General features: G+C 43.9%; 1 protein-coding gene across 1 annotated transcript; it reads right to left on the bottom strand.

The window, feature by feature from the left end:
• Positions 1-3,282: 3,282 nt before the first annotated feature.
• On the bottom strand, positions 3,283-12,319 carry LOC134434100 (nicotinate-nucleotide pyrophosphorylase [carboxylating]-like). Its single transcript, XM_063182796.1, has 3 exons — positions 11,618-12,319; positions 7,367-7,498; positions 3,283-3,546 (listed from the first exon to the last, which is right to left on the bottom strand). Exons 1-3 carry the CDS (start codon positions 12,317-12,319, stop codon positions 3,340-3,342), a joined length of 1,041 nt encoding a protein of 346 aa, XP_063038866.1. The 3' UTR covers positions 3,283-3,339.
• Positions 12,320-19,817: the final 7,498 nt, after the last annotated feature.

Below are 19,817 nucleotides of genomic sequence, written 5' to 3'. Positions count from 1 at the left end.
CCCTAAAAGCAGAATTGGACACTCAGGTACATATAAAAATTCATGTGTTATAACCTTGTTTCCAAAACACAAATCTAGGGGTTGCAGGAAAGGCCGATTTTCCTCTTTCCCTGTAGCGCCAACTATTGTCGTTTCCTTGTCCCCAATTTGTCCTTGCAAATCATTCAATACAGAAAAAGTAGCTCCCGTATCTATTAGAAATCTGACCTCTTTATGCCCTAACTGTATATTTACAACAGGTTCCTTGACTCATTCTACCGGTTCTACATCTAGTCAGCTGGTATACTCCCCCAGGACCATCTCCTTGGTAGCCTGCTGGAACTGATTGCCCTGGTCAAACTGGTTATTCAAACTTGGGCAATTTCGCTTCCAATGTCCCACCCCCTTGCAATATGCACATTGATTCAGGCTCAACCCCTGGGTAACTGGTCTTCTACCCCGACCATTCCTGTTACGCCCCCTGAAATTTGGGTTCCCTCTCCCCTGTGTTACTGCCAAAAGATTCTGCTGCTGCCTTTTACTAGCTTCTTTTTCCCGATTGTTATATACCGTCCAGGTGACCTCGAGTAACTTATCCAAATTCCTTAATTCTTCCCCTTCTAATTTTTGCAATTTTCCACGAATGTCATCCTGTGATTGACCCAAGAATATGAGAGCAAGCTGAACCTTTGCTTGCTCTGTATCCATTTGGAGGTCTGTAAATTTCCTTGCTACCCCCTTAAGCCTCTCCAAAAACGCAGTGGGAGATTACTTCTTTTCCTGTTGAACCTCATATAGTTTGGACCAATTTATAGTTTTGGGCAAAGCATTCTGAACTCCTATTTGGATCCACTCTTGATATTTCTGTAATCTCCTCATATCGCACAATAAATTAGGGTCCCAATTTGGATCCTCAATTGGGAAATTCACATCTAAATTCCCTGTTACCAGCCCATTTCTAATATCTTCTCTTGCCCTCTCTTTGGCTGCCTTAAGTACCATTTCTTTTTCAGTAGAATCCATCAGAGTATCTAATATTACTTGTATGTCATCCCAGTCAGGATTTTGAGTTTTCATAACCATTTTTACTACGCGTGCCACTTTATCAGGATTTTCTCTATAACTTCCGGCTGACTGTTTCAAAATAACTAAGTCTGCCAGGGAAAAAGGCACTTTTACAAATACTGGCCCTTCCACTCTGGAAGGGGGCAATCACAGTCCGTTTTTGTTTCCTTATGCCTTTTCTATGCACAACTGGAGCAAGATTTGACCGACTCCGGATTCTATGGGCTATTGGGGTCACTGATTCATTACCATTGCTATCTTTTTCACTCGCATACCTCTTTCCCCTTTCTATCACAGTTAGGTTTTGTTCATCTTCCGAGGCAGAGGGATCGGGTGATGATGGGAGAAGAGGATAAAGAGGGAAATGTGTACTAGATGAGACAGGTTCAGGGGTAGGTGGGTGAGGAGCAGGTAGTGGGATAGGGACAGATGAAACAGGTGGGATAGGGTTAGGTTCTCTTGTTCCTATTGGAGCTACTTGTAAATCAATATCTGTATAATTTTCCCCACTCAAGCTTTCTCTTAACGCCAAGTGTTCTAAACAACGTTCCTCACAAACCCCACATTTTGCAGATGTTTTAACCATTAATAATCCACATTCATCCTGCCATTCTGGCTTTCCCCATAAGTAGAAAAACAGATCAACATATGGGACTTCATCCCATTTTCCTTCTTGTTTACAAAACAACATTAGCTGCGAAATAGTGTTATATTGCAGAGTACCGTATTTTGGCCATTTTTCACCGTTCTCCAAGGCATATTCTGGCCACCATGAATTACAATAATCAATCAACTTAGTTTTATGTAATCGTTCCCCAAAGTTACCTTGTTTCCAATGTGCTGAAAAGCACCCCAAAGGAGAATTTTGCGGGATAGGGGTGTTACTGCCCAAAATCCCTTTAAGTTTCTCCATTTCAAAAATACCACAAATGCCGAACCTGCAACAATTTTGCGATTGTCTTACGGAACGGCGCCTAGGCTTACACCAACAGGAATTCCTTTAGCCCAACCAAGCGTAGCTTTCGCTGCGTCTTATTGGCAGGCACCCAAACCAAAGTAAAAATCACCTTACCTTTCTCCCAGGGACGTTTGTGAGCGGCGGAAGCAGTCGTGGCCGATGGGCTCCCCAAGAATCCCTCAGTGCCGGCTGGAGCGTGATCGAGTCACGAACTCACTCAGCAGCACTCACAAGGGTTCCATCTTCAGGTCGCCAAAATGTTAGCATTTAAAAACACATAATCACAGGGGATTATATGCGGTGCTTTTTATTGAAGAGCTCTGGGAATTGGGGTATATTCAACCCAAATCTGACTCCGACCGTACATCCGAAACGATCATGTTTTATACTCTATCATTACATAACTTTCATGTTAATTATTAAACTTATTTTGTTCTATTGTATACTTAAATTTAGCCCCTCTCTGAATTTCCAACATAGTTTCTCACTATCCTTCTTATGGTTATATAATAATTACATTTAATTACTAAACAATCATCACATCTAACAATTATATAATTTATCATACTGCTTACGCAGGTGCAGTTGATCTGGGAAAGCACAAAGCCTAACATTTTAGATTCTATCTTTAACTTTTTCCAGGGTTCCACTATCAATTTCAGGGTTCCAGGGTGAATTTTTGGGGTTCCCACGTTGGATTTTCAGGGTTCCTCGGCTCTGTCCCCCATCCCCAGCACCCTGAGGGCGCAGTCGAGCGCGGGGGCGCTGTGGGTCGGGCACCCCATGGACACGACGGCCCCGTGGGGCCCCAGGAACCGGGGCAGGGCCTGCAGGGCTGGGGGGCTCCTGGGGCGGATTTTGGGGTTCAGGGATGGATTCTGGGGTTCCCGGGATTTCATTGGTTCCAGGCTGGGTTTGGAGGGTTGGATTTTGGGGGTTCCAGGTTGGATTTTTGGGGTTCCTTGGATGGATTTTTGGGGTTCCTTGGATGGATTTCAGGGTTCCAGGTATCTCTACGTTTCACGTTGGATTTTATTGGTTCCAGGTTGGAATTTGGGCGTTCCTGGGATGGATTTTTGGGGTTCCCTGGTTCAGTTTTGGGGTTCCCAAATTTCAGGGTTTCGGGTTCGATTTCGAGGTTTCCAGGATGGATTTTGGGCTTCCAGGTTGGATTTTGGGGTTCCAGGTTTGACAGGTCCAACGTTGGACATTATTGGTTCCAGGACGGATCTCCAGGGTTTCGGGTCGGATTTTGGGGTTTCCAGGCTGGATTTTCGAGATTTTACACTGGATTTTGGGGTTTCTGGGTGAAATTTTGGGGTTTCCACGTCGGATTTTCACTTTTCCTCACTTCCACTCCCCATCCCCACCACCTTGAGGGCGAAGTCGAGCGCGAGGGCGCTGTGGGTCAGGCACCCCATGGACACGACGTCCACGTGGGGCCCCAGGAAGCTGCCCAGGCTCTCCAGGCCGATGCCCCCGCTGGCCTCCACCAGTACCCGCGGGTGCGCGGCCTTGACGCGCGCGGCCGCCGCGTGCAGCTCCTGGAAACAGGGGGAAAACGTCAAAAAACCCAAAATTTGGGGTTCATTGGATGAGTGGGGGTCTGGTTCATTGGGGTTGGGCGGGATTCAAACCCAAAATTGGGGTGTCCCTGCTCAAATTTGGGTTTTCCCCATAAAAATCCCCCAAAATCCGGGGATTAGTCCACCCAAAATTGGGGTGTCCACCCCCAAATTCCCCTTAAAGCAGAAACACCAAAAATATTGGCATTTTTCACCCAAAAATTTGGGGTCTCTCCCACCCAGAAAAATCCCAAATTTGGGATTTTCAACCTAGAATCTGCCCAAATTCAGTCCCTAGAAAAACCCATTAATTCTGGAATTATTTAACCCAAAATTGGGGTGCCCACCCCCAAATTCCCCTTAAACCAGAAACACCAAAAATTTGGGATTTTTCACCCAAAAATTTGGGGTCTCTCCCACCCAGAAAAATCCCAAATTTTGGGATTTTCAACTTAAAATCTGCCCAATTTCGGTCCCTATAAAAACCCATTAATTCTGCAATTATTTAACCCAAATTTCGGGTGCCCACCCCCAAATCCCGACTCAACCAGAAACCCCAAAAATTCGGGGTTTTCCACCCAAAATTTGGGGTCCGAACCACTGAGAAAAACCCCAAAATTTGGGATTTTCAATCTAAAATCTGCCCAAATTCGGTCCCTATAAAAACCCATTAATTCTGGGATTATTTAACCCAAAATTAGGGTGCCCACCCCCAAATTCCCCTTAAAGCAGAAACACCAAAAAAACTGGGATTTTTCACCCAAAAATTTGGGGTCTCTCCCACCCAGAAAAATCCCAAATTTGGGGGTTTCCAACCCAAAATTTGCCCAGTTTGGGTCCCCAGAAAAAATGATCAATTTTGGGATTGTTCCACTTAAAATTGGGTGTTCAAAATTGGGGTGCCCACCCCCAAATCCCCTTCAAACCAGAAATCCCAAAAATTCGGGGTTTGCAACCCAAAACCTGCCCAGTTTCGGTCCCACTTCTTGGGTTTATCCCAATTTCTTTTTGCTTATTTCCCCAATTTTTTGGGTTTTTTCCCATCTTTGGGGGGTTTATCCCCATTTCAAAAAGTCCACAGCCCCATTTTTGGGGTTTTTCTTCCTATTTTTTGGGGTTTGTCTCCATTTTTTGGGGTTTCCCCACATTTTTGGGGGGTTTATCTCAATTTTTTGGGGTTTTTTTTCCCCCATTTTTTAGGGTTCATTCCTTTTTATTTGTTTGTTTGTTTTTCCCATTTTTGGGGTTTCATCCCAATTTTTGGGGCTTATCCCAAATTTTTGCAGCATGTCCTCATTTTTTGGGTTTTTTTCCTTTTTTTTGTTTTTATTCCCATGTTTTTTTATTTTTTCCCACTGTTTGGTTTGGGTTTTTCCATTTTTCTGGGGTTTTCCCCCATTTTTTGTGGTTTTTCCCCATTTTTTTGGGAATAATGCCATTTTTTGGACTTTATCCCTATTTTTGGTGTTTATCCCCATTTTGGGGCCTTTTATCCCCATTTTTTGGAGTTTTACCCCCATTTTGCGGGTTTTATCCCAATTTTTTGGCATTTATTCCATTTTTTTGGGTTTTTTCTCAATGTTTGGACTTTACCCCAGTTTTTTGGCGGGTTCATCCCCCCTTTTTGGGATTTTTTCCTCATTTTTTGGGCGTTTTCCACCTTTTTTTTTTGTCGATTCCCCATTTTTGGGGTTTATCCCAAATTTTTTCAGATCTCCCCCCCACCTTTTTTTTTGGGGGGGGATTTATCCAAATATTTTTTGATTTTTCCCATTTTTATGGGTTTCTCCCCATTTTTGGAGTTTATCCGAGTGCAGATCCCGGGGGGGGACAATGTCAGTGAACCCCAAAATTTGGGGTTCGGTTCATTGGGGTTGGGCGGGATTTGAACCAAAATTGGGGTGTCCCTGGGTTTTTCCCATAAAAATCCCCACAAATCCGGGGATTGTTCCCCCCAAAATTGGGGTGTCCCTGCTCAAATTTGGGTTTTTCCCATAAAAATCTCCACAAATTTGGGGATTGTTCCACGCAAAATTGGGGTGTCCCTGCTCAAATTTGGGTTTTCCCCATAAAAATCTCCACAAATTTGGGGATTTGAACCCAAAATTGGAGTGTCCACCCCAAATTCCCCTTAAAGCAGAAACACCAAAAATTTGGGATTTTCCACCCAAAATTTGGGGTCCGACCCACCAAGAAAAAACCCAAAATTTGGGATTTTCAACCCAAAATTTGCCCAATTTGGGTCCCTAAAAAATTTATCAATTCTGGGATTATTTGACCCCCCCAAAAAACCCGATTTTTTGCAGTTATCTCCCCCAAAATTTCACCGTTTTTCCCCAAATTTTTGCTGTTTTTCCCCAAATTTTCACCTTTTTCTCCCAAATTTTCACCTTTTCCCCCCAAAATTTCGATTTTCAGGGTTCCCGAATTTTGGGGCTCCCCCATGGGCTCAGAGCTCAAATCTCCACCACCCCCACCCCGATTTTGCACCATTTTTTTGAGTTTCTCCCCCAAAATTTCACTTTTTTTCCCCAGATTTTCACCTTTTCTTCCCAAATTTTCACCTTTCCCCCCAAATTTTCACCTTTTATCCCCAAAATTTCCCCTCTTTCCCCCAAAATTTCGATTTTCGGGGTCCCCCGATATTTTGGTGCTCCCCTGTGGGCTCAGAGCTCAAATCTCCACCACCCCCACCCCAATTCTGGGCACATTTTTGGGGTTTTCTCCCCCAGATTTTCACTTTTTTTTCCCAAATTTTCGCCGTTTTCCCAAAAATTTTCACCTTTTTTCCCCAAATTTTCACCATTTTTCCCCCAAAATTTCGATTTTCAGAGTTCCCGAATTTTGGGGCTCCCCCGTGGGCTCAGAGCTCAAATCTCCACCACCCCCACCCCAATTTTGGGCCGATTTTTTTGAGTTTTTCCCCCAAATTTTCACTGTTTTTCCCCAAATTTTCACCTTTTTCCCCCAAATTTTCACCTTTTATCCCCAAAATTTCCCCTCTTTCCCCCAAAATTTCAATTTTCGGGGTCCCCCGATATTTTGAGGCTCCCCTGTGGGCTCAGAGCTCAAATCTCCGCCACCCCCACCCCAATTCTGGGCACATTTTTGGGGTTTTCTCCCCCAAATTTTTGCCTTTTTTCCCGAAATTTTCATCGTTTTTCCCCAAATTTTCACCTTTTCCCCCCAAATTTTCACCTTTTATCCCCAAAATTTCACCTTTTCTCCCCCAAAATTTCCATTTTCGGGGTTCCCGAATTTTGGGGCTCCCTCGTGGGCTCAGAGCTCAAATCTCTGCTACCCCCACCCCAATTCTGGGCACATTTTTGGGGTTTTCTCCCCCAGATTTTCACATTTTTTTCCCAAATTTTCGCCGTTTTCCCCAAATTTTCACCTTTTTTTCCCAAATTTTCACCTTTTCCCCCCAAAATTTCGATTTTCAGAGTTCCCGAATTTTGGGGCTCCCCTGTGGGCTCAGAGCTCAAATCTCCACCACCCCCACCCCGATTTTGCGCCATTTTTTTGTGTTTCTCCCCCAAAATTTCACCTTTTTTCCCCAAAATTTCGATTTTTGGGGTTCCCCGATGTTTTGGGGCTGCCCCGTGGGCTCAGAGCTCAAATCTCTGCCACCCCCACCCCAATTCTGGGCACAGTTTTTTGAGTTTCTCCCCCAAATTTTTGCTTTTTTTCCCCAAATTTTCACCGTTTTTCCCCAAAATTTCGCCGTTTTTCCCCAAATTTTCGCCATTTTCCCCCCAAAATTTCGATTTTCGGGGTTCCCTGATGTTTTGGGGCTCACCTCTGGGCTCAGGTTGTCGAGCAGGACGACATCGGCCCCGGCCTTGGCCGCCTCCAGCGCCTGCTCGGCGCTCGCGCACTCCACGCCCAATTTCCGCGTGAAGCCCCCGGCCCGGCGCGCCTCCACAATCAGCTGTGGGACCCCAAAATAAACCCAAAAATTAGGGATTTGCCCCCAAAATTTGGGTTTTTCTATTAAAAATTAATCCTCAAAAATTGGGGATTTCTACTCAAAATTTATCCCCAAAAATTTGGAAATTAATCCCCAAAAATTGGGGTTTTCTATTCAAAATTAATACCCAAAAATTGAGGATTTCTACTCAAAATTAATCCCCAAAAATTCGGAAATTAATGCCCAAAAATTGGGAATTCTTACTCAAAATTAGTCCCCAAAAATTGGGATTTTCCCCTCAGATTCATCCCCAAAAATTGAGAATTTGACTCCCAAATTAATACCCAAAAATTGGGGATTTCCACTCAAAATTTAAACCCAAAAATTTGGAAATTAATCCCCAAAAATTTGGGTTTTTCTATTCAAAATTAATCCTCAAACATTGGGGATTTCTACTCGAAATTAATTTCCAAAAATTTGGAAATTAATCCTCAAAAATTGGGGATTTCTATTCAAAATTAATCCCCAAAAACTGGGGATTTCTACTCAAAATTTTTCCCCAAAAATTTGGAAATTAATCCTCAAAAATTGGGAATTTCCCACCCAAAAATTGGGAATTCCTACTCAAAATTAGTCCTCAAAAATTGGGATTTTCCCCTCAAATTCATCCCCAAAAATTCAGAAATTTATCCCCAAAAATTGGGAATTTGACTCCCAAATTAATACCCAAAAATTGGGGATTTCTACTCAAAAAATATCCGCAAAAATTGGGGATTTCTACTCAAAATTTATCCCCAAAAATTTGGAAATTAATCCCCAAAAATTGGGATTTTTTTCCCCAAATGAATCCCCAAAAATTGGGAATTTCCCACCCAAAAATTGGGAATTCCTCCTCAAAATTAGTCCCCAAAAATTGGGATTTTCCCCTCAAATTCATCCCCCAAAATTCAGAAATTAATCCCCAAAAATTGAGAATTTGACTCCCAAATTAATACCTAAAAATTGGGGATTTCTACTCAAAATTTAAACCCAAAAATTTGGAAATTAATCCCCAAATATTTGGGGTTTCCTATTCAAAATTAATCCTCAAAAATTGGGGATTTCTACTCGAAATTAATTTCCAAAAATTTGGAAATTAATCCCCAAAAATTGGGATTTTCTATTCAAAATTAATATCAAAAAATTGGGGATTTCTACTCAAAATGAATCCCCAAAAATTGGGAATTTCTATTCAAAAAATTGGGAATTTCTACTCCAAATTAATCCGCAAAAATTGGGAATTTCCCTGTAAATTAATCCCCCAAAATTGGGAAATTCTACTCAATAAATAATCCCCCCAAAATGGGGAATTTTCCCCTCAAATTAATCTCAAAAAATTGGGGATTTTTCCCAAAATTAACCCCCAAAATTTCAGAAATTAATCCCCAAAAATCGGGAATTTCTACTCAAAATTTCCCCCCCCCCAAAAAAAATTGGGGATTTCTATTCAAAAAAATTGGGAATTTTCACCCCCAAAATTGGGATTTTTTCCACCAAAATTATCCCCAAAAATTGGGAATTTCTACTCAAAAATTGGCAATTTTCCAGCAAAATTAATCCCCAAAAATTCAGAAATTATTCCCCCCAAATTGAGAATTTCTACGCAAAATTAATCCCCAAAAATTGGGAATTTTTCCTCAAAATTAATCCCCAAATTTGAGAATTTCCCCCTAAATTAATCCCCAAAAAATAGGATTTTCTACTCAAAATTAATCCCAAAAAATTGGGAATTTCTACTCAAAATTAATCCAAAAAATTGGGAATTCCTACTCAAAATTAATCCCCAAATTTGAGAATTTTCCCCCAAATTAATCCCCCAAAAATAGGATTTTCTACTCAAAATTAATCCAAAAAATTGGGAATTTCTACTCAAAAAATTGGGAATTCCTACTCAAAATTAATTCCCCTAAATTTGGGAATTTTTCCTCAAAATTAATTCCCAAATTTGAGAATTTTCCCCCAAATTAATCCCCAAAAATTGGGAATTTCTACTCAAAATTAATCCCCAAAAATTGGGATTTTCTACTCGAAATTAATTCCCTAAAAATTGGGAATTTCTACTCAAAAAATTGGGAATTCCTACTCAAAATTAATTCCCCAAAAATTGGGAATTTTTCCTCAAAATAAATCCCCAAATTTGAGAATTTCCCCCCAAATGAATCCCCAAAAATTGGGAATTTCTACTCAAAATTAATCCCCAAAAATTGGGATTTTCTACTCAAAATTAATCCAAAAAATTGGGAATTCCTACTCAAAATTAATTCCCCAAAAAATTGGGATTTTCTACTCAAAGTTAATCCCCAAAAATTGGGAATTCCTACTCAAAATTAATTCCCAAAAAAATTGGGAATTTTTCCTCAAAATTAATCCCCAAATTTGAGAATTGCCCCCTAAATTAATCCCCCCAAAATAGGATTTTCTACTCAAAATTAATCCAAAAAATTGGGAATTTCTACTCAAAATTAATTCCCAAAAATTGGGATTTTCTACTCAAAATTAATTCCCTAAAAATTGGGAATTTCTACTCGAAATTAATTCCCAAAAAATTGGGAATTTCCCCACAAAAATTGCAAATTTTCCCCGGAAAAATTTGCAATTTCCCCCCAAAATTAATCCCCAAAAATTTCCCCAAATTTGGGGTCCCCCCACACCCCAAACCCCCCAAATTTTGGGGTGCTCACCTTTGCCAGCGCTCTGGCATTGTCCCGATCCCCCACAAATTTGGCCCCCAAATTTCCCCCATTTTTACCCCAAATTCGGGGTCCCCACAACTGGAACCCCCCAAATTTTGCCCCCAAATTTTGGGTTTCCGCACCCCATTTTCCACCCATTTTTTTTCCCATTTCTCCCCCATTTCCACCCAAATTTCCCCCATCTTACCCCAAATTTTTCCCCATTTTCCCCCCATTTCCCCCCCAAATTTGAGTGTCCCCACAACCAGAACCCCCCAAATTTTACCCCCAGATTTTGCCCCCATTTCCCCCAAATTCGGGGTCTCCCCTCCTCATTTCAGCCCCATTCCCCCCCAATTTTCCCCCCCATTTCTCCCCCATTTTCCACCCAAATTTTTCCCATTTCCCCCCACATTTTGGGGATCCCCCTCCCCATTTCCCCCCCAAATCCGGGGGTTCCCACAACCAGAACCCCCCAAATTTTGCCCCCAAATTCGGGGTCTCCACACTCATTTCCCTCCCATTTTCCACCCATTTGTCCCCCAATTTTTTCCCCATTTCCACCCAAATTTTTCCCATTTCCACCCAATTTCGGGGTACCCCACAGCGAATTTCACCCCAAATCCCCCCAAAATTTGGGTCCTTACCCGTTTAACCCCTTCCTGTCCCTCACTCAGTTCCACCACCGCTCTGTGCTTGTCCTTGAGCAGCCCGGACCCCCCATTTGCCCCCCAAATTTCCCCTCATTTTACCCCAAATTTTTCCCCATTTCTCCCCATTTCCCCCCCAAATCCGGGGGTCCCCACAACCAGAACCCCCCAAATTTTGCCCCCATTTCCCCACAAATTCGGGGTCTCCTCTCCCCATTTCTCCCCTGTTCCCCCCCCAGTTTTTCCCGCCATTTCTCCGCCATTTTCCACCCAAATTTTTCCCTCATTTTCCCCCAAATTTCAGGGTCTCCCACAACCAAAACCGCCCCAAATCCCCCCAAAATTTCGGGGTCCTTACCCGTTTAACCCCTTCGTGCCCTCCTCCGCCCATCTCGGCCACGGCCCTGTGGTTGTCCTTGACGAGGCCGAACGCCCCCAGCCCCTCCCAAATTTCCCCTCATTTTACCCCAAATTTTTCCCCAGATCCGGGGATCCCAACAACCAGAACACCCCCAAACTCTGTAGGGTCTCCCCACAACTAAAACTGCCCCAATTCAAGGGTCCCCCCACTCATTTCCCCCCCAATTTCGGGGCTCCCCCACCCCAAAACCCCCCAAAATTCGGGGTGCTCACCCGTTTAACCCCTTGCTGTCCGCTGTCACTCTCTCTGTGATTGTCCCCCCAAATTTCCTCCCCATTTTCCACCCATTTTTCCCCCATTTCCACCCACATTTCGGGGTTCCCCCGACCCAAAATTTCGGGGTCCTTACCCGTTTAACCCCTTCGTGCCCGCCGCCCATCTCGGCCACGGCCCTGTGGTTGTCCTTGATGAGGTCGAACGCCCCCAGCCCCTCACGGTGCCCCTGCGCGCCGCCCACGCCCAGCGCGTACTTCTCGGCCGCCCTGAAGCCGGGCGTGCACTTGCGCGTCCCCGCCACGACCCCTCCCCAGTTTCGGCTCTCGGCGACGCCCCGGGCCCGGGCGGCCATGGAGGCCACGCCGCTGCAGCGGCCCAGGACGTTGAGGGCCGTGCGCTCGGCCAGGAGCAGCCCAGAAACGGGGCCGCGAACCTCGGCCAGCAGCGCCCGGCCCGGGCCCAGCCGGGAACCTTCGGGAACCTTCCAGAGCACGGAGCAGCCCGACACCGCGAACACCGCCTCGGCGAACGGGCAGCCGGCCAGCATCCTGAAAAACGGGGCGGGGTCGGGGTTAAATGCGGGGGTTTTGGGGTTAAATCGGGCAGTTTCAGGGTTAAATGCGGGGGTTTCGGGGTTTTTGGCGAGGATGTGGGCGCGGATCTCGGCGTTCCCCAGCGGCGCCACGGTGGGGTCGGGCCAGGGCGCGTCCTCGTCCAGCCAGGAGCGCGCCAGGGCCCGCAGGCGGTGCGGGGGAGGGGGGGGCGGCCAGGGGGTCCCCGAAGGGTTCGGGGGGTTCGGGGGGTTCAAGGGTCCCGCGGGGTTTGGGGGCGCAGAGCCGGACATGGTGCGGAGAGACCTGGGGAGAGAGAAAGGGAATTAGGGGGAGGATATTGGGGTCCTTGGGGGGCATTTTGGGGGTCTTGGGGGGTCTCTGTGAGGATTTTGGGGGTCCCAGGAGGGTCCTTGAGGGGATTTTGGGGTCCCCATTGGGATCTATGGGGAGATTTTTGGGTCTGGGGGCGATTTTGGGGGTCCCAGGAAGGTCCCTGAGGGGCTTTGGGGGTCTTAGGGGGGTCCTGGAGGGGATTTGGGGGTGTGGGGAGGGGGCTTGGGAGGATCTTGGGGTCCCAGGGGCGTCTTTGGGGGTCCTTGAGGGGGTTTTGGGGTCCCAGGGGGGTCCTTGAGGGGGTTTTGGGGTCCCCATTGGGATCTCTGGGGAGATTTTGGGGTCTGGGGGGGATTTTGGGGTGTGGGGAGGGGGTTTTGGGGAGATTTGGGGGGTCCTTGGGGGGATTTTGGGGTCCCAGGAGGGGATTTGGGGTAATGGGGAGGGGGCTTGGAGGGGTTCATGGGGTCCCAGGGGAGATGTTGGGGTCCCCATTGGGATCTATGGGGAGATTTTTGGGTCTGGGGGGGATTTTGGGGATCCCAGGAGGGTCCTTGGGGGGATTTCGGGGTCCCCCTTGGTGTTTTTGGGGAGGTTTTGGGTCTGGGGGGGATTCTGTGGCTCCCTGGGGGGATTTGGGAGCGCTCAAGAGGAAATTTGGGGTCGGGTTAGGGGGATTTGGGCAAATTCGGGGCCGATTTTTGCCCCTTTTTTCCCATTTTAGGGATTTTTAGATCATTTTGTGTCAATTTTTGCCAATTCTGCACCGATTTTTCCCCTTTTTTTCCGGTTTTGGGCCGATTTCTGATGATTTTGGGTTATTGTAGCTGATTTTATGCCAATTTTGTGCCCATTTCCCCCCTTTTTTCCATTTTATGGATTTTTAGACAATTTATTGCCGATTTTTGCTCTTTTTTCCCATTTTAGGCATTTTTAGATGATTTTGAACCAATTTTGTGCCGAGTTTTCCCCTTTTTTTCCCGTTTTGGGCCGATTTCGTTGATTTTGGGTAATTTCAGCCGATTTTATGCCAATTTTTGCCAATTTTGTGCCGATTTTCCCCCTTTTTTTCCCGTTTTGGGCCGATTTCCGCTGATTTTGGGTAATTTGTGTAATTTCAGCCGATTTTGTGCCGATTTTGGCCCTTTTTGCCCCAAATCCCGCGGTCCAGGGGCCGTTTTGGGCCCGGCCCCGCCCCCTCCCCTCCCCCGCCCCTCCCCCACTCACCGGGCGCGCGCCGGGCCCGAATGAGGCCCCGGGGGGGAGGGGGGGGATCTTACCCGGGGGGGCGGGGCCACAGCGCGGGCGCTGATTGGCTGCCGCCGCTGATTGGCTGCCGGCGCTGATTGGCTGCCACGCCCACCCAAAAAAAAAAAAAATCCGAAAAAACCCCAAAAATAAACCCGGAAGTGTTTGGGGGGGGGAGGGGAAATGGGGGAGGGGAAATTGGGGAAAAATGGGGGAAAATTGGGAAAAATTAGATTTGGGGTGATTGGGGGGACATTGGGGACAATGAGAAAAAAATGGGAAAAATGGGGGGAAAAGTTGAGAAAAATTGGGGAAAATTGGGAAAAATGAGATTTGGGGACATTGGGGACAATGAGAAGGAAATGGGAAAAATTGGGGGAAAAAATGGGGAATATTTAGAAAAATGAGATTTGGGGACATTGGGGAAATTTGGGGGGAAATTTAGAAAAATGAGATTTGGGGACATTGGGGGGACATTGGGAACAATGAGAAAAAAATGGGGAAAATTGGGGGGAAATGGAGAAAAATTGGGGAAAATTTAAAAAAATGAGATTTGGGGACAGTGGGGGAAAAATGGGGGAAAAAATGGGGGAAAATGGGGAAAAATGGGGAAAATTGGGGAAAATGAGATTTGGGGACATTGGGGAAAAATTGGGGGAAAATTGGGGGAAAGTTTGGGAAAAATGAGATTTGGGGACATTGGGGAGATTGGGGGGACATTGGGGAGAAATTGGGGGAAAACTGAGGAAAATTTAGAAAAATGAGATCTGGGGACATTGGGGGAAAATGGGGGAAAATTAGGGAAAATTTGGGAAAAATTTGAGGGAAAATTGGTAAAAAATGGGAAAAATGAGATTTGGGGAAAATGGGGAAAAATGGGGAAAATTGGGAAAAACGAGATTTGGGGACATTGGGGGGACGTTGGGGAAAAATTGGGGGAAAATTGGGGGAAAGTTTGGGAAAAATGAGATTTGGGGACATTGGGGAGATTGGGGGAAAATGGGGAAAAAATGGGGAAAATTGGGGAAAATGAGATTTGGGGACATTGGGGACAATGGGGAAAATTGGGGAAAATTTGGGGAAAAATTGGGGGAAAAAAATTGGTAAAAAATGGGAAAAATGAGATTTGGGGACATTGGGGGAAAATTGGGGGAAAATTGGGAAAATTGGGAAAATGAGATTTGGGGACATTGGGGAAAAAATTGGGAAAATGGGGAAAATTGGGGAAAATGAGATTTGGGGACAAATTGGGGAAAATGTTGGAAAAAATTGGGGGAAAATTGGTAAAAAATTGCGAAAAATGAGATTTGGGGACATGGGGGGAAAATTGGGGGGAAATGGGGGAAAATTGGGAAAAAAGAGATTTGGAGACATTGGGGACAATGAGAAAAAACTGGGGAAAATGGGGGGAAAATGGAGAAGAATTGGGGAAAATTTAGAAAAATGAGATTTGGGGACATTGGGGGAAAAATTGGGGGAAAATTGGGGGGGAAAATGGGGGAAAATGGGGAAAATTGGGGAAAATGAGATTTGGGGACACTGGGGACAATGGGGGAAAATTGGGGGGAAATTGGGGAAAATTTAGAAAAATGAGATTTGGGGACATTGGAGGAAAAATGGGGAAAATTTGGGAAAAACGAGATTTGGGGACATTGGGGGGACGTTGGGGAAAAATTGGGGGAAAATTGGGGGAAAGTTTGGGAAAAATGAGATTTGGGGACATTGGGGAGATTGGGGGGAAAATGGGGAAAAAATGGGGAAAATTGGGGAAAATGAGATTTGGGGACATTGGGGACAATGGGGAAAATTGGGGAAAATTTGGGGAAAAATTGGGGGAAAAAAATTGGTAAAAAATGGGAAAAATGAGATTTGGGGACATTGGGGGAAATTGGGGGAAAATTGGGAAAATTGGGAAAATGAGATTTGGGGACATTGGGGAAAAAATTGGGAAAATGGGGAAAATTGGGGAAAATGAGATTTGGGGACAAATTGGGGAAAATGTTGGAAAAAATTGGGGGAAAATTGGTAAAAAAATGCGAAAAATGAGATTTGGGGACATGGGGGGAAAATTGGGGGGAAATGGGGGAAAATTGGGAAAAAAGAGATTTGGAGACATTGGGGACAATGAGAAAAAACTGGGGAAAATGGGGGGAAAATGGAGAAGAATTGGGGAAAATTTAGAAAAATGAGATTTGGGGACATTGGGGGAAAAATTGGGGGAAAATTGGGGGGGAAAATGGGGGAAAATGGGGAAAATTGGGGAAAATGAGATTTGGGGACACTGGGGACAATGGGGGAAAATTGGGGGGAAATTGGGGAAAATTTAGAAAAATGAGATTTGGGGACATTGGAGGAAAAATGGGGAAAATTTGGGAAAAAATTGGGGGAAAATTGGTAAAAATGGGATAATTGGGGGAAAATTGGGGAAAATGAGATTTGGGGACATTGAGATCATTGGGGAAAAATGGGGGGAAATTGGGAAAAAAGAGATTTGGGGACATTGGGGACACTGGGGGGACATTGGGGAAATTTGGGGGCAAATTGGGAAAAATGAGATTGGGGGGATTGGGGAAAAATTGGGGGAAAATTTGAAAAAATGAGATTTGGGGACATTGGGGACATTGCGGACATTGGGGGAAAATGGGGGAAAATTGGGAAAAAATGAGATTTGGGGACCTTGGGGACACTGGGGACATTCCAAGGCACTCCCTGAGCTGGTTTATTTCCCTTTATTTCAGGCACTGTCTGAGCTGGTTTGCTTCTTTATTTGTATTTACTATTATTAGATATTAAATATATTACTATATGTGTTTTTAAACGTGTTATGTTATGTTATGTTATGTTATATTATATTATATTATATTATATTATATTATATTATATTATATTATATTATATTATATTATATTATATTATATTATATTATATTATATTATATTATATTATATTATATTATATTATATTATATTATATTATATTATATTATATTATATTATATTACATTTTATTACATTATATTATATTATATTTTATTTTTAATTTTTTTTATGCTGGGGATCGGTGACCCTGCCCTACAATTCTGTCCTTCCCCAGCAAAACTCGATTTTATCTCTGGTTTTCTTCAGATTCCAAATTCCAAATTCCGTCCTGGGGCTGTGAATGCTCTGCAAACACAAAAATCCAAAAAACAGAGTTTGGTTTTTATTCATTTTTATTTCATTTCATGTTTTAATCCATTTATATTGCAATATATTATATTACATTACATTATATTATATTATATTATATTATATTATATTATATTATATTATATTATATTATACTATACTATATTATACTATATTACATTACATTATATAGTATTATATTTTATTATTTAATATTTTATTTATTTTATTTTTATTTTATTTATTTTTTTTATTTCATTTTATTTTTAATACTATTTTATTTTATTTTATTTTATTTTATTTTATCTTATTTCATTTCATATCATTTCATTTCATTTTTATTTTATTTCATTTCATTTTTATTTTATTTTATTTTATTTTATGTTATTTTATTTCATTTGTTTTATTTTATTTTATTTTATTTATTTTATTTTATTTTATTTTATGTTATTTTATTTCATTATTTTATTTTATTTTATTTATTTTATTTTATTTTAAATTTATTTTATTTTATTTTATTCTGTCCTTCCCCAGCAAGACTCGATTTTATTTCTGTTTTTCTTCAGATTCCAAATTCCAAATTCCGTCCTGGGGCTGTGAATGCTCTGCAAACACAAAACCCAAGAAACAAATTTTGGTTTTTCAGGGCATTTATGGCCCCGAGCAAAGGGCAAACCCAGCCCAGGGAGGAGAGGTTGGGAGAAAACCAATCCAGCAATAAAATCAATCGAAATCAATCAATCAATCAATAAAATCAATCAATCGATAAAATAAATCGAACAATAAAATCAATCAATTGATAAAATAAATCAATCGATAAATTAAATCGAACAATAAAATCAATCCAGCAATAAAATCAATCGATAAAATCAATCGAAATAAATCAATCAGTCGATAAAATCAATCAATCTATACATTAAATCAAACAATAAAATCAATCCAGCAATAAAATCAATCGAAATAAATCAATCAGTCGATAATATCAATCAATTGATACATTAAATCAAACAATAAAATCAATCAATCGATAAATAAAATCGAACAATAAAATCAACCGATAAAATAAATCAATCGATAAAATCAATCGATAAATAAATTGAACAATAAAATCAATCCAAACAATAAAATCAATTGAACAATAAAATCAATCGAAATAAACAAATCAAACACTAAAATAAATCAATAAAATCAATCAAACAATAATTTAAATCAATCAATAAATTGAATCGAACAATAAAATCAATCAAACAATAAAATCAATCGATAAATTGAATTGAACAATAAAGTCAATCCAACAATAAAATCAATCGAACAATAAAACAAATCAAACAATAAAATAAATCCATTAAATAAATCAAACAATAAAATAAATAAGTCAATAAATTAGATTGAGCAATAAAACCAATCCACACAATAAAATCAATCGAGCAATAAAATCAATCAAAATAATCCCTCCCAGTCCCTCCCAGTCCATCCCAGTTCCCCCCAGTCCCTCCCAGTTCCTCCCAGTCCCTCCCAGTTCCCCCCAGTCCCTCCCAGTCCCTCCCAGTCCATTCCAGTCCCTCCCAGTCCCTCCCAGTTCCCCCCAGTCCCTCCCAGTCCCTCCCAGTCCATCCCAGTCCCTCCCAGTCCCTCCCAGTCCCTCCCCACCCCCCCCAGTCCCCCCAGTCCCCCTCAGTCCCTCCCAGTCCATCCCAGTCCCTCCCAGTTCTTCCCAGTCCCTCCCAGTTCCCCCCAGTTCCCCCAGTCCCTCCAGTCCCTCCCAGTTCCCCCCAGTCCCTCCCAGTTCTTCCCAGTCCCTTCCAGTCCATCCCAGTTCCCCCCAGTCCCTCCCAGTTCCCCCCAGTTCCCCCCGCTGTTGTTGCGGCTGCCGGCGCTGTGAGTCACGGGCACGCCCGCACTGGGAGCACTGGGAGAGGCAGCGCCGGGGCACTGGGAGCGCTGGGAGCGCTGGGATGAGCCGAACTGGTGGCACTGGGAGCACTGTGCTGTGTTACTGGTGTTACTGGGAGCACTGGGATGTGTCACTGGTGTCACTGGGAGCACTGTGCTCTGTTACTGGTGTTACTGGGAGCACTGGGATGTGTTACTGGTGTTACTGGGAGCACTGGGATGTGTCACTGGTGTCACTGGGAGCGCTGGAATGTGTGTTACTGGTGTTACTGGGAGCGCTGGGATGTGTCACTGGTGTCACTGGGAGCGCTGGGATGTGTCACTGGTGTCACTGGGAGCACTGGGATGTGTTACTGGTGTCACTGGGAGCACTGGGATGTGTCACTGGGAGTCAAGGGTTGGGCTTGCTGGGGGTTTTGGGCTTGCTGGAGGGCCGTACTGGTTTTACTGGGAGCACTGGGATGGGCTGTGCCGTGTTACTGGAGTTACTGGGAGGACTGGAATGGACTGTGCTGTGTTACTGGTGTCACTGGGAGCATTTGGACAGACTGTACTGGTGTCACTGGGAGCACTGTGCTGTGTTACTGGTGTCACTGGGAGCACTGTGCTGTGTTACTGGTGTTACTGGGAGCACTGGGATGTGTCACTGCTGTCACTGGGAGCGCTGGGATGAGCCGAACTGGTGTCACTGGGAGCGCTGGGATGTGTTACTGGGAGCACTGGATGTGTCACTGGTTTCACTGGGAGCACTGAGATGTGTCACTGGTGTCACTGGGAGCACTGGGATGTGTTACTGGTGTCACTGGTGTCACTGGGAGCACTGGGATGTGTTACTGGTGTCAGTGGGAGCGCTGTGCTGTGTTACTGGTGTTACTGGGAGCACTGGGATGTGTTACTGGTGTCACTGGTGTTACTGGGAGCACTGGGATGTGTCACTGGTGTCACTGGGAGCACTGGGATGTGTTACTGGTGTCAGTGGGAGCACTGTGCTGTGTCACTGTGCTGTGTCATTGGTGTTTGGAAAAAGGGCTCCCAATATTACCAGTTTGATTGTGCCTAGGCCAGTCTGACCCTCGCTGCCGGGCCAAAGGCAGCAACTGCGGTGTGTCACCCCAGAGATACCTTGGCTTGCTGGAGATTGCAGCTG

Source organism: Melospiza melodia, unplaced genomic scaffold (genome assembly GCF_035770615.1).
Source record: "Melospiza melodia melodia isolate bMelMel2 unplaced genomic scaffold, bMelMel2.pri scaffold_32, whole genome shotgun sequence".
Lineage (NCBI taxonomy): Eukaryota > Metazoa > Chordata > Aves > Passeriformes > Passerellidae > Melospiza > Melospiza melodia.
This window is presented reverse-complemented; position numbering and strand designations above follow the sequence as displayed.

Bases quoted from the DNA above. Each gene is read 5' to 3' on its own strand.
- LOC134434100 (XM_063182796.1), bottom strand. From the start codon at position 12,319: ATGTCCGGCTCTGCGCCCCCAAACCCCGCGGGACCCTTGAACCCCCCG. The intron at 7,499-11,617 runs GTTAAACGGGTA...GGGGTCCCACAG, and splicing joins TGGGCGGCGGGCACGAAGGG to CTGATTGTGGAGGCGCGCCG. The intron at 3,547-7,366 runs GTGAGCCCCAAA...CCCTGTTTCCAG, and splicing joins TCGACAACCTGAGCCCAGAG to GAGCTGCACGCGGCGGCCGC.